General features: G+C 42.3%; 2 protein-coding genes across 4 annotated transcripts in view; one reads left to right on the top strand and one right to left on the bottom strand.

Annotated features, from left to right (window-relative positions):
* TSPAN12 (tetraspanin 12) overlaps window positions 1–13,318 on the top strand; it is an 86,669-nt gene extending 73,351 nt beyond the window's left edge. For both annotated transcript variants that reach the window (XM_075015039.1, XM_075015029.1), the window contains one exon: window positions 11,657–13,318. In XM_075015039.1, coding sequence (XP_074871140.1) covers window positions 11,657–11,962 — 306 coding nt within the window. In that variant the 3' untranslated portion in view covers window positions 11,963–13,318. The remainder of the gene's footprint in view (window positions 1–11,656) is intronic.
* An 8,968-nt stretch (window positions 13,319–22,286) lies between these two features.
* Window positions 22,287–25,844, bottom strand: part of KCND2 (potassium voltage-gated channel subfamily D member 2) — a 458,315-nt gene continuing 454,757 nt past the window's right edge. For both annotated transcript variants that reach the window (XM_074984101.1, XM_074984102.1), the window contains one exon: window positions 22,287–23,713. In XM_074984101.1, the coding sequence (XP_074840202.1) occupies window positions 23,536–23,713 (178 nt within the window). In that variant the 3' untranslated portion in view covers window positions 22,287–23,535. The remainder of the gene's footprint in view (window positions 23,714–25,844) is intronic.

Below are 25,844 nucleotides of genomic sequence, written 5' to 3'. Positions count from 1 at the left end.
TAGCCCTGGTGAAATCTCCTTTTGAACCACCCAGTTTCAGAGAACTTACTTACCAACACAAAGGAGGTAGCAAGTTCAGTTCATAAATTACTAGATGGAAGGACAGTAGTGAATATAATAATTATTTAGACCAACTTCCTGCCAAGAGTGTCATTCAACATCAAACACAGTAATTAATGGTTGAACTAGATGTATCTTTTAGGAAGACACTTAATCTGGATTTGAAGAATCAATACATAGTTACTACATAGACATTTTCAGCTGTGGATCTCCCATCATTTTACAAAAGCAAGCTGTGTATCGCTATCTCTGTTTTACTTATGGGAAGTGCAGCACAAAAAAGTGAAGTGTCTTGCCCAAGTCACATATCAGGTCACTGATAGAGACAAGGTAGAACCTAGGTCTCCTGGCTGTCAGTGCATTATTCTGTATGCCAGACTACGTTGCCTCTATAAAACAAGAGTGCTTGAGTCCCTAGTGCCTGATCTGCCTTTTTGTACCCAGTTCAGAAGAATATGATGGTGCTAAAGATTCATTCAAAATCCATCTCTGAGATGAGGTCAGAAGTTAACATCCATGGCCTATTGTTCTGCCAACATTCTTTCGACTTCCATGTCCCCATTCCAGTGTGTCCTTTCTCCCCATGCTTGCTGTCCAATCTTTTTGATTTCACTTGGAGCAGACCAGCATCCTTAGATAAAGCACTAAGGATGCCATGTCAATGATCTTTGTGGTCTGAGCCTTACAGAATGTGTCAAGGCAAGGCTGCCTGGCTTGTGGATGTTGCCATTACAGATTCCTGAAAAGCAGCTATGTGGTTCTCCCTCCACCCACCTATTCTGAAAGTATTATTGGACTCCATCTTCTAGGCAGAAATCTTATTTTGGATTCTATGCTGTGGAATTGGTTCCAACTTAAGGCAGGCCAGACTTCTTCTCTTCCCCCATAAAAATATGTTTTACTTCATGTTGAGTGGCACCATAGTTTCAGTCGGCAAAACATTTTCTCCTCTGATAGTGGGTTCATTCAACAAGCTTGTGCTTTACACCTGATGCTGTGTTTTGAGAGGTAACTTCGAATAGTCTTTTTTATGTTAAAGGTGGCCTTTGGGCATTAATGTAGCTGCTGCTTGTTGCAGTCATGTTGTAATTTTCTTTTGGGATATCTCTTGAGTTTCTAACTCTCAAAGAATCTGAATCCTGCACAGATGGTATAGTTAATGAAAGGAAGATGAGTTACCTGTAAGGCTGCTGCACCAAAGATGCTTTCTTTGTTGGAATCTTGCTGCCCCACTCACTGCTTTGCAAATTTTGAAAGTCATTTTTTTTTCCTGAATAGTTCATCTTACGCTTTTTTTCGTTTTTAAGCTATTATTTTTTGCATATGTTGATCTTTTGATTTTCTTATTTGGGAAGCTTTGCTTCCCATGCAAGTGAAAGAATAGATTGGAAGATTTGAAGAACAGCAGTCATCAGAGATGGAGGTGAGATGACAGTAGTGGGTCTGGTGGGCTCTCTACCTCTCTTCAGTAGATGATATACTTTCAATCTTGAAATGTAAGAGATTTCAGCTGTTTAAAGGTCAGAAGCAAAGGCCCAGGATTAAGAATTCTGAAAGATGTTATCTTCAGAGAAGCAAAATTATAGATAAATAGCTTTTCCTTTTATAATCTGTCATTATTTATAAGGAGCAGATCTGTCAACTTAGTTGATGTCCTTTATACATAGTCTCTTTCAGTTTAGAGCTGAAATTTTAGAATCTGATTGTCATTTACACTATGGTCACTTTTCAACAATGAGTATTAAAGTTGGTGTAAATTATTTTATGCTTCTGCAAGGCCCTTTTACACTGCCAGTTGTGCAAATGGCCATAGTGTAAATGAAAATAAGGCCCTAAGTTGGGGTAGGCAAGATACAGCCTGCGAGCCACATCTGGCCCCCAAAGTCTTTTAAACCAGCCCTCAGTTTGCCCCCAGTGGTGCAGAGGAGGAGAGAGCTTTGGGTGCTACCTCCATCCTCAGCAAAATCTCTCAGCTTCCATTGGAGAGATTCATGGGCTGCCCCTGCTAGAACTGAGAGATTTTGTTTGGGAGTGGGGGAGTGCAGCACAGTTTCCCAGCTCCCATTGCTGATTTCCAGCCAGGGAGAGCTGAGAGATTTTTCTGGGGCTGGGGATGGTGCAGTGGCCAGGAGGTGCTTAGGTAAGTTCCTCCCAACCACAGCCTACTTCTGGCACTGCTCCCCAATTCCCTCCCAGACGTTGCACCCACTCCTACATCCCTTCCCCAGGCCAGAATCCTCTGCTGCACCCATACCTACCTCCTGGACCCTGAACTCCAATACCCTGCACACGTCACAACTTCCTCCTTCCCCCAAACTCACTCTCAGACAACACAGCCTCTCCTGTGTCCCATTCCCTTACCCAGAGTTTCCTCTGCACCTAACCTTCATCCCAGACCACACACTCCTTCTCATAGAAAACTGTGCACTTGAACACTCACCAAAATCTTGGTGTGATTCCCTCATCAAAAATTATTTCTCAACACCTGTCCTAAATCTATAACTATGCAAGCTTGAGAAAGTGATACTATAGTATGTGATCATTACAAATGGTTCTAGTTGATGCTGAGTTGTCAGTAATGTAAGAACTGTTCTTGAGCCTAGGAGATTGTATTTATGTGTCCTTTAATTGCAATTTACCAGCTCTGACTATATCAAATAAGATAAATAAAAATGTATAAATTGGGGATAGTGAGAATGGCTGGATAGTTCTAGTTTTGGAAACTGATTCTGAATGTGAATCAGAGCAGAAGTGTGAGAGCATCATTAAGTGAAAGGAGTCAGTCCAGACACATCTGGGATAATTTGTCTTAGTTACATGTCTATACTGCAGCAGCTTTAGAGATTAATGCTGTTGCTTTCTGATGCTGCTGTTTCCTCTAGGCAGCAGATGAACTGAATTTGAGTACTGCAGTGGGTAAGCATTTTTTAACGGCAATCAACATGGACTTTAGTTCCCCATAAGTTATTAAAAATATTAAATGCAGCCAGTTTCTTCACAGTTAAACAAGTTTGGAGGAGCATAATTGCAACAAAGTATATTGCTTTGGAAAAAAAATGCCCAAATGTCTGTCTTGTTCTGTATCCGTTTGAATTAAGGTCTTTTGCATCAAAGATTCTGCTTTAAAATTTCATAGTAGCCCAAATTTGCTATTTTTGTTCCGCTCTGAGTCTCGCATGTATTAGAGCATTGACGGAATGAAACAGTTGAAAGCCTGTGTTTTGTTACTGCGGTTAATACTGGAAAGATGTCAGAGTCATTTAATGTACTCTGGCATAATGTTTTCAGCGCACATGGGAATAGTTTTATTTAATTCAAATCCTAAATAAGGAACCTGTAGACGTCAGTGGGAGTCTGCATCTGAAGCACTTGTACAAGCATGCTGTTAGTCATGTAAACAGGCATTTGTGACTGAGGCAGTTGAAATAAATATTGGTTTCTGGAAGCATTTAACATGACTAGAATACTAACACGGTCATGTTCGGTGTTAAAAGCCTGTTATTTTGGCCAGTTACTTATTTGTTAGATTATATGTTAGCGAAGCAGACAGGGAGCTGCAGACGGGAGTTTAAGAGGGAGACCAAGTAATCCTGCTGCTGCAGAAGCTACCAGGTGACAGCGCTGGCTTTTTGGGGTGAATGAGTGTGCTTAACTGTTTGAATTTGAACTGCCAAGGGTTTGGAACGAGTCCCATATGAGGAGAGGCTAGACAGACTGGGACTTTTCAGTCTAGAAAAGAGGAGACTGAGGGGCAATATGATAGAGGTATATAAAATCATGAATGGTGTGGAGAAAGTGAATACAGAAAAGTTATTTACTGGTTCCCATAATATAAGAACTAGAGGACACCAAATGAAATTAATGGGTAGCAGGTTCAAAACTAATAAAAGAAAGTTTTTCTTCACACAGCGCACAGTCAACCTGTGGAACTCCTTACCAGAGGACGCTGTGAAGGCCAGGACTCTGAGTTTAAAAAAGAGCTGGATAAATATTTGGAGGTTAGGTCCATAGATGGCTATTAGCAAGGGGTAAGGTGCCTAGCCTTTTGTTGAAGGCGGGAGATGGATGGCAGGAGACAAATCACTTGATCATTGTCTTCGGTTCATCTCCTCTAGGGCACCTGGCATTGGCGACTGTCGGCCGACAGGATACTGGACTAGATGGACCTTTGGTCTGACCCAGTATGGCCGTTCTTATGTTCTTGTGCCATTTTGATTTCAGGTGGGTGAGTTCCAGTTTCAGTTTCTGTGGCAGTTGGGACTGCCTGCCTGACCTTTATTCCCTTGATTAGCCTTCCCCGTGTGACTCACAGTGGGGAGGGCCTGACCCAGGCCAGTAGGCTTTAAAAGCCAGAGGCATGGGCAACCGGGGGAGCGAAGTGGACTGGGAGCTGCAGACAGGGAAGTTTGGGAGGGAGTTTGACAGAGGGAGGCCTACGATGGTTAGGAAGACCTGCAACACCTGTACCAGCACTACTACTGTCTCCTCCACCTGTGCCTGCAGCCAGACAGACTCTGACCATGGATGCTTCTACCCAGATCCTGGTGTGGCTTTGCAGGGATTGTGGCTTGCAATTCCCACTCACTGATATCCAGGCTGGGGGGGACCATTCAGTGTGAAAGGTGCCTGCTGGTGGAATCTCTCAGGAGGCAGGTGGGAGAGCTACAGGAGGAGGTAGCCAGGTTGAGGAGTATCCGACTCCACGAGTAGTTCCTGGATAGGATTCATGTGGAGACAGCTGAGGTAACTGTCCCAGTACATAGGACAGCTGATTGTTCTACCCCTGCTCAGAACCCTCCTACCATGGTACTAGGAAACCGTTACACTGTACTTAATACAGGAGACAAAAAATTGCCCCGTACAGCAGAGGAGAAGCCTCGTACCCGTAAGGCTCGGAAGTCTGCTGCCACCACTGTGAGGAGGAAACGTAGAGTAGTGGTGGTGAGGGACTCTCTTCTGAGGGGGACGGAGGTGCCCATCTGTCGCCCTGACATTTCATCTCGGGAGGTATGCTGCCTGCTGGGGGCCCGTATCTGAGATGTTACAGAGGCGTTGTTGAGGATTATCTGGCCCTCCGAGTACTACCCCATGCTTCTCATCCATGTGGGCACTAATGATACTGCGAGGTGTGACGCTGAGCTGGTCAAGAGTGACTTCAGGGCTCTGGAGGCATGGGTGAGGGAGTTTGGGGCGCAGGTGGTATTCTTCTCAATCCTGCCTGTCAGTGGTAGGGGCCCAGGCTGAGACAGGTGCATCCTAGAGGTGAATGCCTGGGTACGAAGATGGTGTCACCAGAAAGGCTTTGGCTTCCTCGACCATGGAGTGCTATTCCAGGAAGGACTGCTAGGCAGAGATGGCATTCACCTTTCGAGGAGGGGAAAGACTGTATTTAGACTCAGACTGGCTAACCTAAGGAGGAGGGGTTTAAACTAGGTTTGACGGGGGCAGCGGAGCAAAGCCCACAGATAAGTGGAGAACATGGAAACCTGGGAGATGGGTCAGAAATGGGAGGCAGCATGGGCAACAATGTCAGAGTAAAAAGAGGGTCAGGGCAAAACAGGGAGGCAAGATCAAATCAATATCTCAGATGCCTGTATACAAATGCAAGAAGTATGGGTAATAAGCAGGAAGAACTGGAAGTGCAAATAAATAAATACAACTATGACATTGTTGGTATCACAGAAACTTGGTGGGGTAATACACATGATTGGAATGTTGATATTGAAGGGTACAGCCTGCTTAGGAAGGATAGACAGGGAGGAAGCGGGGAAGGTGTTGCCTTATATATTAAAAATGTACACACTTGGACTGAGGCGGAGATGGGCGTAGGAGATGGACGTGTTGAGAGTCTCTGGGTTAGATGAAGAGGGGTTAAAAATAAGGGTGATGTCCTGCTAGGAGTCTACTACAGGCCGCCTACCAGGTGGAAGAGGTGGTTGAGGCTTTTTTTTAACAACTAACAAAGTCATGCAGGGCCCCGGATTTGGTGGTGATGGGGGACTTCAACTATCCAGATATATGTTGGGAAACTAATACAGCAGGGCACAGACTATCCAGTAAGTTCTTGGATTGCATTGGAGACAATTTTTTATTCCGAAAGGTTGAAAAAGCTACCGGGGGGAAACTGTTCTAGATTTGATTCTAACAAATAGGGAAGAATTGGTAGAGAACTTGAAAGTGGAAGGCAGCTTGGGTGAAAGTGATCACGAAATCATAGAGTTCACAATTCTAAGGAAGGGAAGAAGGGAAAACAGCAAAATAGAGATAATGGGTTTCAGGAGGGAAGATTTGGTAAACTCAGAGAGCTGGTAGGTAAGGTCCCATGGGAAGCAGAGCTGAGGGGAGTTGGCAGTTTCTCAAAGGGATGTTATTAAAGGCCCAAAAGCAAGCTATCCTGCTGCATAGGAAAGATAGAAAATATGGAAAAAGACTGCCTTGGCTTAACCAGGAGATCTTGCATGATCTCAAAATAAGAAATGGAAACAAGGGCAAAGAAATATAGTTTAGCATTATGTTACCTCCTACTGATTTCCATGGACTGCTATTAATGAACAGGTACAGAGGGGCCGTGTCTGTAGCGCTTGCTGAACAAATCCTACTAGAGCAGGGCTGGGTAAGATGTGGCTCATGGGTCAGATCTGGCCCACCAAGTCTTTTAATCTGGCCTGTGGCTGGTCCATCTGTCTGTGCAGGAGGAAGAGCTTCAGGGGCTGACCACCTCCCTCAGCAAAATCTCTCAACTCCTATTGGCCAGAAACCAGTCAATAATAGCTGAGAGATTTTGCTGGGGGGTGGGAAGGGCAGCATGCAAAACAAGTCAATAGGAGGTGAGAGATTTTCCTGGGGGCAGGGGCAGTGCAGCCATGATTTCTCAGCTTCCAGTGGCTGGTTTCCAGCAAATAGGAGCTGAGATTTTGCTGGGGATGTGGGCAGTGCAGAACAATTTCTCAGCTCCCGTTGTAGCCCTCCTCTCCCCGTTGCACACAACAGACAGCCACATAGAACAGCCCGTGGGCTGGCTCCTGCCCCAGGTCGCAGCTCCCTCTCGGACCCTGCACCCATTCCTTACATGGTTTTGTTGCAGAGAGAGCACAGACAGCTTTGGATGATTGGGTTTGGGTGTTCTCCTGAAATACCCTGTAACATATTGGTTCAAGGAGCACTTTGTGGTAGTTTGCAGAGAGCTGGGTCATCGCATGGTCCTGACTCCGCCTTGCTGTTACATTTTAAAAGCAGCTGAAATGCAGTATTTTCCTAATAGTAGTTTTCTCTGTCAGAAATAGCCATGTGCATGCTAGGATACTATGTGATCATGAATGGGAGGAGAGAAGCTGCATGTGATTAGTCTAACAAGATGCTAAGGCAGGGGTCAGCAACCTTTCCAGTGCCAAAATTTGACCTCTGTTCTGTGTGCCGGTGATACTTTTCAAAATCACTAAGGCTGCATCTACACTTGCCCCCTTTTTCAAAGGGAGTATGGTAATCAGGCTGATGGGACATTACTATGAACTGCTGCAATGAATATGCAGCACTTCATTAGGCTAATTCTTCCCTGCAGCGACTTCAAAGTGTCAGACTTTGAAGTGCCTGGATGCCGTGTAGCCATGGGCACTTCAAAGTGCCTTTACTCCCCGAAATTTTGGGGAGTGAAGGCACTTTGAAGTAGTGCAGCAATTCAAAGTGCCTGCAGCTACGCGGCATGCCGGCACTTCAAAGTTGCTGTGGGGGAGAATTAGCCTAATGAAATTCTGCATATTCATCGCAGCACTTCCTTGGTAATCTCCCATCAGCCTGATTACCATACCCCCTTTGAAATAACAGGGCACGTGTAGACAATAATCCTACTTTCAACAGCTTTGTTAATAAATAAAGATGCAGAGCTTTACCGTTTAGGCGGTGGTTGGTAGCATTAGCTGGTCTTTTGTTAATTCACAGGCAGCATGGCTTTGAGCAAGCTCCCAGTTGCCTGGGGGAGGAGGAGTGGGACTGAGCTCCCATCTTATGTGCTGATGAAAATGTCTTTTGTGCCACTCTTGGTACCTGTGCTGGGGCTTGCTGACCCATGTCCTTGTCTTCATTACAAGCTAAATTGCCACTGCTACAACCAATGCAGCAGAATCAATTCAGTGAGTCTGGCGAAGATGTGAGAAGTTGTTGGGAGAACGCTCTCCCATTGACTTCAGTACTCTACGTCTGCAAGAGGTGGATACTTTATTGGCGGAAGAGTGACTGCCATTGAGATAATGGGGTATAGCACCACTGTAAATTGATTTAAGCTATGTGGACTTCTGTTACGTAAGTTATGTAACTTAACTAGCATAACAGATTGACTTTCCTCGCTAGTATAGACAAGACCTTAGACTGTAGTTTTTTGTTTGTTATAGTACCTTCCACCATGGGCTCTTGGTCATGTCTGGGGCTATTAGAGGCTATAATAATGGATATGATAAATAGATGATGTGGCCTGCAATGAAAAATATGCTAAAATAACTCTGACAAAACAGCAGAGGTATTGAGACTAGTTGGCAGAAGAAGAAGAGTGGTTTGTGGGGAGGGACAATTGACAATGCTGTGTGTGTAGGGGAGCTACCTAGTTTTATGGATTGCAGTGAAATTTTTCATAATGTTGCTTTTGTTGCTGTTTCTTAGTTGCAGTAACTGATAGTATGTGTTAAACATTCTATGACCCAAGAATGAAATGTTTTCAAATACAGTAAACCTTTTCATATCTGGCATTGGACTATAAGATGGATAGAAAGCTGGCTTGATGGTCGGGCCCAACAGGTCAATGGCTCAATATCTGGATGGTGGTCTGTTTCAAGCGGAGTGCCGCAAGGCTTGGTTCTGGGGCCGGTGTTATTCAACATCTTTATTAATGACCTGGATGAGGGACTGGGTTGCACCCTCAGCAAGTTTGCGGATGACACAAAACTAGGGGGAGAGGTAGATATGTTGGAGGGTAGAGAGAGAATCCAGAGGGACCTGGATAAATTGGAGGACTGGGCCAAAAGAAATCTGATGTGGTTCAATAAGGAGAAGTGTAGAGTCCTGCACCTGGGGTGGAAGAATCCCAAACATTGTTACAGGCTGGGGACCGACTGGCTCAGCAGCAGTACGATGGAAAGGGACCTAGGGGTTATGGTGGATGAAAGGCTGGATATGAGTAAACAGTGTGCCCTTGTAGCCAAGAAAGCTAACGGCATACTCGGGTGCATTAGGAGGAGCATTTCGAGCAGATCTAGAGAAGTAGTTATTCCTCTTTATTCGGCACTGGTGAGGCCACATCTGGAATATTGTGTCCAGTTTTGGGCCCCCCAGTATAAAAAGGATGTGGATTTGCTGGAGCAGGTTCAGCGAAGGACAACAAAAATGATTAAGGGTGTGGAGCACAAGACCTATGAGGATAGGCTGAGGGATTTGGGCTTGTTTAGTTTACAGAAGAGAAGACTTAGAAGTGATTTAATAGCAGCCTTCAACTTCCTGAAGGGGAGCTCTAAAAAGGAGGGTGAGAAACTGTTCTCAGTGGTGTCAGATGGCAGAACAAGGAGTAATGGTCTGAAGTTGAAGAGGAAGAGGTGTAGGTTAGATATTAGGAAAAACTTCTTCACCAGGCGGGTGGTGAAACACTGGAATGCGTCGCCTAGAGAGGTGGTGGATTCTCCATCCCTTGAGGTTTTCAAGTCCTGGCTGGACAAGGTCCTGGCTGGGATGACTTAGTAGGGGTTGATCCTGCTTGAAGCAGGGGGATGGACTAGATGACCTCCTGAGGTCCCTTCCAGCCCTGTGATTCTGTGATTCTGTTATACAGAACTCTCAAGTAATTGGCATTTTAACCATAAGTAAATTGTAGTTGTTTTCCATAAGTTACAGTATAGTGAGTAAATACAAGTAAATACAGTATGTTTACAGTATATAATATTACTGTTATTGGTAACTAGAGTACTCTGCATACATTTTTGTTTGTTTCTGAATATCTACCTTTGTTTTTCTTTAGTGTTATGCATTGCTAGGTATACCTCTTGATTATCCAGAATATTTGAATATCCAGCAACCTTCCAGTCCCAGGGCTGAGGGATATGAAAGAGTTTGCTGTAGGTTGAATATGTTACTATACTGTAAGTGCAATTAAATGCTCATCTCAGTGTAAGATACAGGTATAAAAACCATCTCTGCTTTGTAACAGAGAGAAAGCTGTGCTAGTCTATATACTATCAAGACAAAAAAGCAGTAAAGTAGCTGAGTTGAAGGTTTCACAATTTAAAAATCACAGAGGCTGTGTATAGACTAGCCCCAAATTTGAGGGGACATGGTAATTAGGGTGTCGGGAGATTACTAATTAAGTACTGCGGTGCATATGCAGCAATTCATTAGGCAAAATCTCCCTTAAAGCAATTTCAAAGCATAAAACTTCGAAGTGCCGTCTTGCGTGTATTTTGAATAGTTTTGATTTTGAGGAGTAAAGGGACTTTGAAGGAGTGAGACACTTCAAAGTACCCAACTGACCCACGGCTACACACAAGCCAGCTCTTCGAAGCTTCACAATTTGAAGTTGCTGTGGGCAAGATTTTAGCCCAATGAAATCTGCATATGCACCACAGCACTTCATTAGTAATCTCCCGACACCCTAATTACCATGCCCCCTTCAAAGTTCGGGGTTAGTCTAGACACAGCCAGAGAAGCTTCTATGGGTAGATGAACACAAAGTCTGATTAATTTTAGAGTGTAGCCCTGGTGAATTGTCTTATGTGTATGGGTGGCCTTTTTGCAATGAAGAGAGGCTATTAGTTGAAGAACAAAGAGCTCAAATAGTAAAAATGGACTTCGTGTGTAAGGAAAACTACTTGTTCTAATACTTTGGAGAAACTGTTCAAAAATTCTTGTGTAAAGATTACATCTCTTCAGTGCTTCCAAAGTCAGAAAGACCATTTGGCTTTGTACTGATGCTGGAAAGCATTAATATAAGTAATTTTATCCACTGTCTAGAGTCTTTCTGTGGGAGTCACGAGCTCAGAACAAGATGCTGATACTTACGTATGTAACTAAAAAACTTTAAACGCTTTGGAAAATAAGGGCAAATCCTTGCTTGGTATATAGGTTTAATTTCTATTTATGGTATTTATAAACATGTTCTGTTTTGCAAAATCAAAAGGAATTAAAAGTGTTGCTCTCATGATTAAAGGTGTAACTGTAGTAACAGACATGTAGTTCTAAAGTCTGTAGGTTAGGGAAAAAAGGTGAGTATGGAAAGGTTTAATAGAGCTGTCTTAAGTATTGGGAAAAATAATTAAGATGTTTTTCTATTTTTTCCCCCAAATTAACAAGATTGATAGGATCGCAGATCAGCTGACCAGAGATCACAAATGAAGTGTGGAACAAACAGATCTCTGGAAGGTTATGTGAATTAAGTCCATTAAAGGTTTTTTGAAACAGGGTTGTGGAAAGGAAAAAGAAACAAGCCAAGTGATTTTTACAAAGTATGGTTGAAGAATGGAGACCAATAGTTAATATTATATCTGTCTAGAAGTAAGCATTTGGAACTATGAATCCGATCCAAATAACGCTGACTGACTGTTTTGTTATCTGTTTTGTTCTATAGGGTTGTGGCAAAAAAATGTACACTTTCTTGAGAGGAACGAAACAATTGCAAGTTTTGCGATTTCTAGGAATCTCTATTGGTGTTACGCAGATTCTGGCTATGATTCTCACCATTACTCTGCTGTGGGCTCTCTATTATGACAGAAGGGATCCTGGGACAGATCAAATGATGTCCTTGAAGAATGACACCTCACAACACCTGTCATGTCATTCAGTAGAGCTGCTGAAACCCAGCCTGACAAGAATCTTTGAACATACTTCCATGACAGACAGCTTTAACACACACTTTGAAATGGAGGAATTGTAGGGGATGCAAATGAATGTGGGAAGTTGCTAAATGATGTGGCTTTTATTTTGTTTTTCTCCTGTTCTGTCTCCTGCATTTCTGAGAACACCATTCTGTTTCAGACAGTGTTTACTGACTAGAAATGGAGATACCTTCATGGCAGGACAGTTGATCAAAGATCTGTCTTGTCAGCTTCTTTAGAACTATGAAACAATTGTTTTGCATATAAAATGACATTTACTGAGTGCAGTAATATTTAACTCATCCATGGGATATACAGCATAGAAGACATCATTATCTACACAGGTAGATAGATGTTACTAATGACACTTAAAAAAAAATAAGAAAGGAAACACCATAGAAAGTAGAATGAGAACTGTCTTCCATAGACATGCCTATATTTGAGAAGCAAACCAAATTGACTTTTGAATGCATTTCTACTAAGCCATTGGGAAAATTTTCAGGGATATATGTGGATATAAATATATGTTTTTGTGTGTGTGTGATTGTATACGTGTGTGTGTGTGTGTGTGTATAGATATGTATAGTAGAACTACAAGTAAATGCTTGAGTTTTAAAAATTGCAACATCTGTAAAAAGAGTAAAATGTTCTTGTCTTTTCTTAACGTTTATTTTACTTGTTTCATTTAAAGATCTTCTAAAAACCTATATTTTATCCAAAGATGATTCTTTAATTTTAAAATTAAAGCATGTTAAATGGGGGTTTTAAAAACCATGAATATGAACTGTATACTTCGTTAGTCTAAATGTGACCTAGCTTCTAAAAAATGTTTATTAAAACAGTATGTTCTTTGGACTGGATTTATTTAGTAAAAAATAAAGCATACTTTCTTTCCAAGCTAGGGATCAGTACAAGAGTAGCAAATTTTCATAGATTTACCCCTCTTTCTGCTACTCCTTTCTCCGCTCCAGATAAAAACAAAAGTCTATAAGGAAAGCCAATTATCTACTGGTTTATCTGGATGAAATTGCAATAAATGCAATGTAAGTACACAAGGAGAAATTTCACTCTAGCCCTTTTTTCTCTTTGGAAGTTCTCTTATGCATCAAGCTGTCAAATGGCAACGGAGTTAAAATGTATTTATTGAGGTCGGAAAAGTGCATTTTACTGTATTTTTATGTAAATGTTTATTTCAAAAGGTTATTTTTACAGTCAGACAAGTTCTTGATAAATGTGTTTAGTTCAATAACAGTGCTTTGTCACAAGTGGGGTTTTTACATGTTATTGCAATTTTAATTTTTTTTTCTTCCACCTGTTTTGGAACTGTGTAGCAAAAAATAAGGTGCCTTATGGCAGCCAATAAAATCACTACTGTCCAGAATTTTGTGATGTCTTCTGAGCACTTTTTCCTTGTAATTTAAACTTTAAAAGACTCCATGTTAAAGGTCTTTACTTCTGTCAGTTTGTCATTATTGTGTATTTTGTTAAATGTAGGAATTGTCTATTCATTGAATTGGTTTTTGACCTGTTCATAAAAGTTTCACGTGAATAGGAAGCTAGGGAGCCAGTTCAGCATTTAACCTTCCTTTAATGATCTGTGTGCATGCTTAATTCTTCTGCAGGCATCACTTTGTGCTGATGCTCCTGCCACACAAGCCAAATTACATTGTAGCTTTTGGACTGCACCTTGAGGGTGATCGTGTTTATATGAGGAGATAGTGCTGGTGGGTGGGGGGAATGAGTGGTTTTGGAATGCCACTGGGATGCAAGGAAGTTACTGAGCCCACTCTCCCCAAGTTCCATTGGATCAGTCAATGTTTCTTCTTGGTAACTCCGCCGTTACTAAGGGCCATGGAATACTGCTGTGCTGCTGCTGGCAAGGAGGTGTCCAAGATCAGAGTTTTCCAAGAACTGATGCTCTCCTAAGAGTAGCTTTCCGTTTTCCTCAGTTTTGTATTCCCTATGTCCTTTGCTACCACCCTTGCTGTCATTTCTGGTTATTGTAGATCCTGATCCTTGAAACACTTTCAACCTGGCTTAGCCCCACTGAAGTTAATAGCGCTCTCCAGGTGCGTTAAGGGATTGATTTATTAATGTTTGAGATGCTCATATTAATATGTGAAGGAAGCCTTCAAGTAGAATAAATACGTGCTTTTGAAGAGGAAGGAAACCCACAAAAAACACCCTTTAGTTCAGAATGTCTGTCTATCCCTCCTTCTGGTCTAATACACAAATTGACCAGGGGCTAGTATAAGAAAAACAGCCAGTGGTACCCCACACAAGTTGGTGTCCTGGACTGCATAGCTACTGCCAGAAAATGCCCTCAGGGTTTCTATCAGAAAAAGAATGAAGCCACCAAAGGGTGGTAATCTATGTTCCTGCAATGGCTCTTAGGTAATGGTTATTGTATCTAAGGTTGCCTCTACATTGCCACAGCTGTCACAGTCGTCTGACCTGAGTTCCTGGGACTCAGGCTGTGGTGCTAAAAGTTGTGCTGTCAACATAGGGGCTGAGATTGGAGTCTGGGGTCTGAAATGCCATAATGGATTTTTTTCTTGGTGTCGGGACTCCAGTTCAGGCCCAAACATCTATACTGTTTTTTCAACCCTGCAAGCTGATCCCTGTGACCTCAAGTCAGTGGGAGCAAGGCTCTGAGGCCTGGTGCTTGTGGATTTTTTAATCTATGGTTGATGTACCCCCAAAGCAGCTAGTAGAGCTAGTATCGGCCTGGATCCCTCATCTTCATTCATTGTGAGTGAGTCATTGCTGGTAGAACAAGAGAGGTCTCTGCCATAACCAGATTGGGCCCTGGTCAGTGAGTGGTGTTTGTCAGCGGGCTTTGGCACCTATGGAAAAAAAAACTAGTATGAAATCTGTCTCATAATGGAAACATACAAAGAGGCAATTCCTTACTTCCGATTTTTTTGACTCTGTAACATTGATAATGTTCTTTTAACACACATTTATGTGTGTAATAGATGAATATGGTGGAGGAGCAGCCTGTATTTCAGGGAAAGGGTTCACAGACACTTGCTCAGGTAATAGCCTCTCTCTCCCCTTTTTCAGTGAGTCACAGTCTTTGGGAGTCCTTTTCAGATCACTAGCTTCTACCTCTCAAAATGGCAGAAGTATCCAGGGGGACGAGGCATGTGATATTTCTTCTTATGTGGACTTAGCTATATTTATCCATGTACTTATGGTCTCCATGTTGTACTTTGGCAGGTGGGTTACCTGTAGCAGCTCCCCAGAAGCATCCATTAGTGCATATCATGGCCATCTGCTATGTGGTCTTTCCATGTGGGACATTACACTTGTGCTTTTATGGACTTCATTGATTCCTTATCATAATTACAGGAGTAGGGTGTTGATATAGAGCAAAACCCAACTTCAGTTAAATCCAGACTACTAGAACAGTATAGACATGTGGGCTGAGGCCGGAGCCTGGGGTCTGAAATGCTGGGATCGGTTCTCAGAGCTGAGGCTCCAGCTCAGGCCCAAACATCTATACTGGGTTTTTGTTTGTTTAACTCCACAGCCTGAGCCCCATGAAGCCTTGATCAACTGACTTGACCTTTTGGGCATGGTGCTGCATACCATCTGCCAGTGAGAGGGGCTGTCAGTCCCTGCATTAGGATTTGCTATATTTGAAAGTGGCTGTGACAGATGCTCCGCAGTGGTGGCAGTAGCAGTGCTCGAGTGCATCTGGCTATCTGTCCTACCCTGAGTGCTCTCTTGTCAGAGCATCAGGGAAGCCCCTGAGGTCCCAGGCCCTTCCTGTACCGTACAACCACACAGCCACTACTGGCGACAGTGTCAGGCTTCCAAGAGTGAAGCTTGAACTTCTCAGCTCTCCTATAAACCAAACAGCAGCAGGGAGGGGAGTGTGCAGGTACTTAGTGACTTCTGATGTCTCAGCCAGCATTTGGAACCTTTTAACTTTTCTACCTTCAGCTTTTGGCCTCTTGGAAAATATGGATTGGTAATGAATTCCTCCTCTTCCCACACTCAGCCAACCCTTCCGTCCAGCCTTTGCGCCAGCCCCTCATCTTCCCTGCATTCCATCACCCTCATCTGCCAAAATTCCATAGCCCCTGCCTATGCAAGCAACACTCACAAACACTTAAATGGCAAGTCAATGGGACAACTGACATGCGACAGTAAGCAGTGCATAAATGTCTGACATGCAGTAATGATCTTACATTGTAAAGATGCTTCAAGTGGCACACTTTGAAGAAACCATTCATGTGGATAAATTTACGCATGGGCAGGATAAGGCCCTGTATTTGTACGGCATGTAACATAATGTTAACCTAATCTCAGTCATACTAGCTGGGTTCTACTAGAATATAAATAGTGATAAAGGCAATCATGAGGGAGTACTTGACTCTGGAATTTACTTTCCTCAGGACTCTGATAAAGCTGTAGTTTATTGGCCAAGCTTTATATATTGCGCGCGCGCATGTGTGTGTCTGTGAGGGGGGCAGGGGCAGATAATTAGAAACTTTGCCTATAGTAACTATAGCTAAATCATTTACTAAAGTGCTACATACATTTTTGGCAACATATGATTTGTAATAACTAGTACCAAAGAGAGGCCCTTGGTCATAGGTCGCTATATAATTAAATGTTTTAGCTGGACTAGACTCCTGATGTCACTCTTGATGGTTTGACCACTGGAACACCCGAACGTCTGTGAAGCTCTGGTGATAAAATGAAATATTTAATATCCCACTGCAAATTATCCTTCTGATTGACTTTCTTTGGACAATTTGGAATGTCTTACATATTTCAGACATTTCATAGACATCTATTCAGTTTGGACACCATTCCTATATCTTCCTTGAACATCAGTGCTTAGATGCCACAAAGATGGGTGCCTTAGAACCAGATGAATCACCAAGGTAGACAGATGGTAACTACATACACGAGATAGATAACCAGTGTACCTTGCAATATATATAGCAATTCTAGATATGTAGTACTTGTATTGCCCATTTTCCCTCTCTGCCCCTTTCATATCCAGTGACATTTTTGGATCCCATGTCAGTTCCATTCAGTAGTTGCTGTGCCTGGAGAAGTGATGCAAAGTATTATGCTGTGGTATCAGTGATGCTATTGGTCATCTGACCAGTTGTATGTGTAGAAGTTTGGTCCAGTAACTTGTTACTCTATATAAAATGTATATTGTTGCAAGGAAATAGCTGTATGGGTTTTGAAAAATGGTCTATGTGCCATGGGGGAAAACACAAATGCAAGTTCCCAGGTATATATTTTGGCTATTTACTCTTCTCCCCACTGACTTGCATACCTAAAAGATTCCCTTGTGTGGGAAAGGTTGCAGGCGTTTAATAGGTTTCTGTGGAAATGACTCTGCAACCCAATGGACTCTGAGGCTGTCTACACTAGAGCGTTTTGTCAACAAAACTGGCTTTTTTTTTTTTTGGTCAGCGTCCACTTTTCCAAGGTGCTCTGTTAACATTAAATCAAGAGAATGCAGCACTTTTGTCAACAGCTGTACCCTGCTCCCCACGAGGCAGAATGCCTCCGCCAACAGAAAGTCAGGATGGACGGTCCAGACTGGCTTTCTGTCAACAGACAGGGCTTCTGGCTGGCCATTTTGTCGAGAGAGTGGCCAGGCCATCTGGCTACTGTCTATTGACAGAGCAGGTCACTCTTCTGAGCCACTTCGCAGTCTAGCCACAATCTGTCGACAGAAGTTTTGACAGAAGATAGCTTCTGACAGATTGCTGTAGTGTAGACATAGCCTAAGAGAGGGTGCTTTGCTTTCAACAGGGTTTATTTTAATTAAATAGCAGGCCATTAGTTTATTAAATTCTGCCGCATAGTTACAAAAAAGCTTACAGAAAAGATACAGCTTAACTCCGAAGGACTTCTCGTGACAACTCCCCTACAGAAGAGACTTGGGACCAGTAAAATGGTATTCATAGAAATATTACCATAGAAATAGTTAATAAAAGAACTATTTGTGTTGGGTTATTTTCTGTGAGACCTGTACAGTCTGTCATATGCAATTGCATGGAAAAAGGATTTGACCATCTTAGCTAGAAGATTAGAACTCAATGCCAGCACTGAAATAATGTGGCATGTGGGCAGGTTCAGCAGAATTGTTCTTGCCAAGATGTTTTCAAAAATTTGTCATTTTAAAGGCAAAATAGCTAGAGTAAGAGGATTTATGTAGTAAGCAGTAATTTCATGGTTCTAATTCCATAGTCTACCCAACTATCTGAACAGCTGTGTGTGTTCTATGCTTGCCATAAATTGGAGTACCAAACAGGCTCCGGTGGCCTGTGCCAGCTGCTAGTGACCTTCCACATGACCAGGGGTCCGTAACTTGCAGCTCTTTAAAGGGCGTCTTTGTGGCTCCCAACACTAAACTGCAAAGATTTAAAAAAAAAAAAAAACAAAAATAACAAAGCCTGATTGTTTGATAAACGGTGAGTGTCTAAAAAACCCCAAAATGAACAACTCAGATCTAAGTAGCAAACAGTATGTGATCTCAAAACATTTGATTAACTCCTCCTTTAATAGGTGCAGTGCATTGCTGGCTGCCACTGTAGCTGTGTTATGACTGTGTTGCTAATAAAGTCTTAATTTTGAAAAGGAAAAAGAAGCTTGCAGCATTCCTGCTGTGAAGGGCAACATGCATTTTAAGACACAAAAGTGAAATTAAATGTGAAATAAAATTTAAGTGGAGCTAGAATTGCTACAGAAAGGGGGAAAATTGAAGATGAAAACAGAGAATGTCAAACTGCATGGATCCAGTCCTTCACATTTACATCGGGTTTGTCTGGGCTCTCTTTATTTCTCATTTGCAGTGAGAAATTCGCCAACCACAAAAAAAATGCAACTGCAAGAGAATATGTAGAAAGTTTTTGAATGTCCTGCAGTAAACATCTATCTCATTACAAATCACTGTGTGTGCTGTTCTTAAAATAGGTGTTACAAAAAGCATGGGTTGACATTATTAAGGACTGTCTCATATTCAGATGCATTGCGGCTCTTAAATTACCGAGTTTTTTTTTACTGAATTCAAAATAATGGCTCTTCTTGCTATTTTGATTGCCGACCCCTGCACACGAGCATGTCAAGAATACATTTCCTATACACCACTTTACACTGGGCCACTAACTGGTGCGGCTGTCTGGCCAAGGAGGTGGCAAGGGAGTCTCTACATGTGGTTCTTTTCAGCAAAGAATCACTGAACTTCTTGTCTCTATAGTGGTGCAAATGTGTGTCCATCTTTCATGTTAGTAAGAGCACAGAGGTTTGGTGTTGCACTCATGTTTGCTTCTTGTTTGAATCTAGGCAGGAAAATGTGCTCCATGAAAAAAAAAATACAGGAAAACCAGGTTATCCCGTTCAAGCATGCAGATCTTTTATTTAAGTATTCTTCCGCTGTCTATTCATTCAGCAGAACACATGGGTTATGGTGTCTTCTGAAAATACGATCAATGAATTTCAAACAAAATTGTCAAAAACAACAGCCTTGGTTTCTTTGTATGATACACAGAAATAATTACACTTCATTTACAGCACAGATGCATTTTACACAGTCATCAACAGTCATTCACTACCAAAACAGCATTTAAATCACCTAAAACACCAAAAGAATGTGTATTTTACAAATTAAAAATAAATTAACCATTTTACAGAAGTGATAGATGGAAACAGGAGAGAAGAGGGGCATTCTGAGAAATCTTGCCAAATTAGTGCATATCCTGTACGTTAAAAATTAAGATAAAACTTGTAATGAAGATGTAACTGCTATGCAAGTATTGCTGTACTGCAGTTTCTTTAGTCCATATGATTAAATAAAATTAAAAGGGCAAATTCTTAAAACCTTTGTGATTTCAGTGAAGTCAGGGGGATTGTAAGAGAGGTACCTTGCTTTAGGGTTTGTTCCCAAATGGTTTTCAGCAACTGCCATTTTTATATTAGTTTCCAGGTGTAATTAATTAACAAGTATCATGTGACTAAGAAGAAGCTACACTAGACCAATAGCAGGGCAGTTTTCATATCAGTAATTGCTTCAGCAAACAATAGGAACAAAGGCAGTCTTTTTAATGAATAATTATGAGTATAGTCTTAGGAAGCAAGTAAAATCTACTGTAGTGAACCCAGCTTCAAACCGCTGTAAGAGAGAGAGAGGAGAGCAAAATAATTGATTTCAATGGAATTACTTGATACATACATGAACTTAAAAATCAGTGTTGATGTCTTAAAAGAAATTCACCTTTTGATTCCATGTACATGCCCAGTAGAAACTTTCTACACAAGAATGGGCACTGCATTGCAAATTAATCAAGTTTATGAATAAGTGAACAAACTTTCAGGTGACAAGGATGAACCATTTCAAAGTAATGGACTGAGTTAAACTGGACTGAACATATCTATATTTTTTTAAATGTTAGGATTTACCCACCCCTGTCCAAGAGGGGCAAATTCCTGCAGTTAAGATATTTACTTACATTGACAGACTAAGAATCTGCAATATGGATATCTGCCCAGGGGCTACTTATTGGCATCCTACTCTACCGTCTGGTGGTGACAGGGTTTGTGTGTTCCAATAGAGGAGCATTGTGAGCCAGCAGAAGCGATTTAATGACATGCCAAAGGCACACATGAAAAAGTGCAGCATTGGTGTTGACATGTGGGAGAACCTTGCCCAAAACTGCCCAGTGGAGAACAGTAACCTATGGGGGGGGGTGTGTGTGTGCAATTTAACAGGTCACGCTACACTGCAGAGGAGGACAGGTGGAGAAGAACTGAGTGTTTAAAAACTGCCCTGTGCCCCTCCTGCAGCTACTAACACCTGCCGTTTCTGTGATAAGTTCTGCAGCTCCAGAATTGGGCTGATCAGCCATCACTGGACTCTCAAATAGTAGGGAGAATCCTAAATATATCTTGGGAATACAGCTGCATGAACACTAGTGTTCTGGAAGAGTCAAATATGACCAGCATCGAAGCATTATCATTCATCAACCATTTTGTTGGACTGGTCATGTAGTTCAGATGTCTGATCAGCACCTCCCAAAACAGATTCTGTTTTGGAGGAAGGACAGAGCAGTGTTGTGTGCCAGCAGAAGTGATATACGCTTATGTTTAAGGTACACATGAAAAAAGCGTAGCATGGGTGTCAACACTTGGCAGAATCTTGCCCAAGACCGTCCCCAGTGGAAAACGGTAATCTGTGACTTGGTGGCCCAATCTGAAAGTTCCCCCCACCGTGCAGATGAGGCAAGGCAGAGAAGAAGAAAAGAGCACCAAAAACTGTCCCGCGTCCCTCCAAGAGATACGAACACCTGCCACTTCTGTGATACGTTCTGAAGCTTCAGACTTGGGCTGATCAGCCAATGGACTCACAAATTAGAGGGTGACAAGTAGACATCCTACTCGTTATCGAGTGACATCCAAGAAGAAAAAGCTGATGACTTATTGGCTTAAATGTCATCTTTCCACCACATGTATCTGGGGCAAAGCGGGTTATACTGTATCATTATTAACTAAGTTCAATGCTTTTTACTGCTGTAACCTACCTCTGCATTGTGGATGACTAATGTGCTTTATTTCTTACCCTATGCAATTTGGCTCTTCATTGGTTGTAAACATTCACTCAATTATACTCTTTTTCATTCTGTGCAATTTAGTTTTAATTTAGGAAAGTAGCATACCAGTGTATATCCTGAAGCAGAGGTTGCAAAAATAAAATTTTAGCCATCATTATAGCATCTGGTTTTAAATCCTTTGCTTATGGGCAAGGTGAGACCACCTACTGGTTGTGTGGAGTAAACAGGATGTAGCTTAGCAAGGTTCTACTTTTATGGTGCATTTCCGCTTATTATAAATGTTAAGCTCATTCAGGGGCATAAAATGTGAAGCATACAATATTCAAACAACATTAATTAATGATAACTATGTTTATCATTTGTGGTGATGTCTTCTAATGCATAGAGCCGTTTGACTGGCACATATATATTTATATGGAACCACGTGGTAATTTCTGCTGATACAGTATTTCTACTATAAACACGATTGCATGCGCACAGCATTTTCAAGATAACAAACCCCTTAACATTCTTGTCTTCTATAGTAAAGAAGACTGCAGTCAGCAGAAACTGTTTGGTAATAAAATTTAGATTTCTGTTAGACAGTGAAGCAAAAAGTCATTTTTTTTTTTTAACTCATGAAGCCTTTATATCCATTTATGGGCCTGGCCCTACAGATAAATTCCCATTGAAATCAATCATAATTTTGTGGCAAAGCTGTAGTTTATCAGTGTTTCTTGGGTATAAATACTCTTGCAAGATATGAAGCCCTCCCACCCCCGGCCCGGAAATTTTTGGATGCAGGTGTACAGATAACTACAAGAAGAGTTTTAGCAATCTGTTTTCACTACGTCTTCCATAGTGCAACATGACCAATATTTTAGATACTGTAGAAAAATGAAGAGGTTTAGATCTAAATGTTAGTTGGTCATAAACCCCCTTTTCTTTAAGTTCATTTCAAAGGGCATTGACACTGTTACCCCACACGAAAGATTGGTCCAGGAAATACAAAGGTGGGCCTTGTGTTTGTGAACAAAAGATTAAGCCAATTTATGAAAAAACTTGAAATTCCAAAGAAGAAAACAGTGATAGACCAGATACATGTGCCATATCATGGAAAGAGAGATTACAGTGGGCAAAAAGACATATGGCTAAAAAATACATTTATGGGGGACAGTCTTGATTATATGGGTGTTTAGTGAAAGTATATTCTGTTCATGGTGTAGATGACATTGTGCAAAATACTAAAACAATTTAATCTTAATTCCTGATACAACACATATACAATGAATTATTGCAGTTGTAGCAGTACCAAGGGAGCAAGATAAAACAATAAATACTGAACTAACTGAACAACTTGAGCTCACTAATGAGTGCTTGAGTAAGAAATACTGCATTTTCCAAAGGTAAGTCATTTGTATAACTACCATGGAACATTAACCATTAGCAGTAAGTGCGCAGAAATGCCCCTTTATATAGTAATATTGTATCATGCCTAATCTGAAAAACAACGTTAAGTAAACTGAGATCACAGCTCCAAAGAATTTCAGCATGCACTATGGTTGTATTTCTGCCAGTCAGTACAAACATTTTTTCATATGAGCATTTTGTTTTCTTTCTTTTTTTTTTTTTTAAAGTAGGGAGTTTTTCAAGAAGTTCATGGTGTATCAACAGGAAAAAAAATGACTATCAAAATGTTATCCATTGTTGTTTTGCATTCAGCTGGAACGTAATTGCCAAATGTGGGGTTTTTTTTTTTTGTTTAGTTTTTTTAAAAAGGTCCCATGGTAAGAAGAAGCATCAATGGGGGACATTTCATTGTGCTCATTTAGTAAGTCAAAAGGGTCACAGAAGAGTGCTCTGTATAACCGTTCAAACGCTGCTTAGAAACTCCATTTGGTTGACTGCTTCACACGCTACAACACTGAACCCCAGCTGGTTTATTTTTCCTGACCTCTTCAATCTGCAGCTGCTGTAGCACTGACCAAGGGGGGAATTGTCTTTTTCAGCTTTCTCCTCCAGAACTCTTCTCATTGCTCGAGGCAAGTGGCTTTGTTCTAATTGTTTTATAAAGCAGATACTCTGACAATGTTACCTCCTGAATATCTGGGCGATTCTGGCCTGTCATCCCCTTCGGGTGTGGTCACTGGGGGAGTTGGGATGCTGATTATTGCTGTTGTGACGTAAGGCTGGTCACAGTTTAGTTTAACACACTCTTCCATTTTGGCATTTAAACTGGATCGGCTAAAGGGGAAAAATATCAATAAGGTAAATGTTCACACATCGTTGCAAATTTCTCTGCTTATTCAATTCCATTATCCCAGCCAAGCAGTTTACAGTCTGTTCTGTTACCAGGTAGGAGAACCGCAAATACCCTGCCAACATGGCTTCTGCTCCTTTGGCCACTGGAAAAGCAGTATATGGAGCTGAGAAAGAAAGACCTGTGACTCTTATTGTAATAGCTCTCTTCAAGGGTTTTTCATAGAAGCACAGTACTGAAAGGGACTATCTGGGTCATTGCAACCACATCATAGAAACCTAACCTATTCCTAATTTTATCTTCTTACATTTTCTTTTTGATTAGTGTAGGTCCATCCTATTATTTTCTTATTTGCAGTTTTGCCAACACCAGGTGGTTCATAAGTCATCAGTCAGGCATGACACACCAGGAGCTTAGCTTAACGAGCATGAGGTTTTAGTTGGATTTCTTTGCTCTTTGGGGGAAGGATCCCTTTTGCATGTGCCTTTTAGGAAAATCTTGAAATGTACAAAAGGAGGCAAGCGCTGGACAAAGAGTATTATTCCTGGATGAATGACGATTGAATGGCTGTGGCACTTTTGCTTCCTATAACTTACCCAAACTCCTAGTCTTCTGCACCAAGCTATGACAGAGAGCAGGAGCCCTGCAGCTGAAAGTGTCGGTAGGGCATGGCTCTGGGACAGTGTGAAGGCCAAAACCTTAACTCTCATTCCTGGGTGGTTTTGTGGAACAGCTATTAAATGGAATTGTAATCATAGGACAGTGAGAGGAGGACTGACCTGAACCCTAGTTTTAGGGCAGTAGGAAACTTTGGACAAGCTGCCAAGAGAGCCAGCACACAGAGGCAAAATGAAGCCAACCTGAACTGCGGCTACAATGCAGGCACCTATTATCTCAAACAAATTCTACCCCTTGAAACAACAGGTGGAGGACTCACAGTGACTGAAAGTGAACAGGGAAGGAGAACTCCAGCTAGGTTCTCCATTAGCACAGCAATCCTCCATCCCTCACTGACACCCTTCCTGCCTTCCCTACTTATGCTGCCACAAGCACAGTAGCCTGATGCTCCCCAAACCTTTACAAGAGGTCCACCTTAGAGGTTACCAACAGCATTAACCTCACTAGGTGCACTAACTTGCAAGGCCCAGCCATATGTCGAAAACACCACATTGACATTTCATAAAGGAGAGAAGCAATCTCAAGAGTAGACAGACTTTCCTCACTCTCAACTCCATCTGCTTGCTCGCTGCCTCCCCAGGTAGGGCTACTCTGCAGGTAGACACCAATGGTTGTCTCAGGCCATGTGACTCAGGCTGAAGGGCTGTTTCACTGAAGGGTAGCTTTCTGGGTTGTGCTGGGGCCCAGTCTTGCGGGCCCTGTGAGGGTCTCAGAGCGTGGGCTGCATCTGAGCCCAGAAGTGTATATCACAATGAACGAGTCCAACAGACTGAGCCCATGAGCCTGAGTCAGGTGGCAGGGGCCAGTTGCGAGTTTTGTTTTCTTTGCAATGTAACTGGCTGTTCCAGTTTGTGGCACCAACTCACAAGTGCTGGACTGACAGCAAGAGAGAGAGTGTGGCAAGACCCCCTGCTCCACCAATTTGACTTCTCCAAGAGCCCTCCCTCTCCCAGCCCATTCTGCCTTGGCTCCCCCCTCCGGACCCTCCTCTCCCTCATGGTTCCTCCAATACCCCAGGTGCCAGCGCCAGCCCACTGCCTGGACCCAGGCAGTCCCAGCACCAGCGGCACTGCAGTTTTTGCAGGTAAGTGTCCAGCTGCCAGTAGAACACAAAGTGAGGCCTTGGTGTTGGCTCACCAGCTGGGCCAGGCTCCAGTATGTGTCCTCTCGGCCAGCTCTGGCAATGTCAGGGCAAGCAAGGGTTCTTTGCGCCACTCCCCCACATCTCTGGCATGCATTTCCTAAGCAGCACCTCCTATTATCACTACAACCAGCAGTGCTCGCGTGCTGATGGGCACAATTGTGACTCACCTGCTCTGTGTCTATGGAAGAGGGATAAGGGTGGTACTACACTCTCTGTATATTATTTATAGGATCCGCTGAGCAGTGACTCACAGTATGTTGCAGTCACAATTAGCAGTCAGATTAGCCATGCAG

The sequence above is a fragment of the Carettochelys insculpta genome, chromosome 1, assembly GCF_033958435.1.
Source record: "Carettochelys insculpta isolate YL-2023 chromosome 1, ASM3395843v1, whole genome shotgun sequence".
In the NCBI taxonomy this organism is placed as follows: domain Eukaryota; kingdom Metazoa; phylum Chordata; order Testudines; family Carettochelyidae; genus Carettochelys; species Carettochelys insculpta.
The sequence above is the reverse complement of the archived record's forward strand: the minus strand, read 5'-3'. Positions and strand labels throughout refer to the sequence as shown.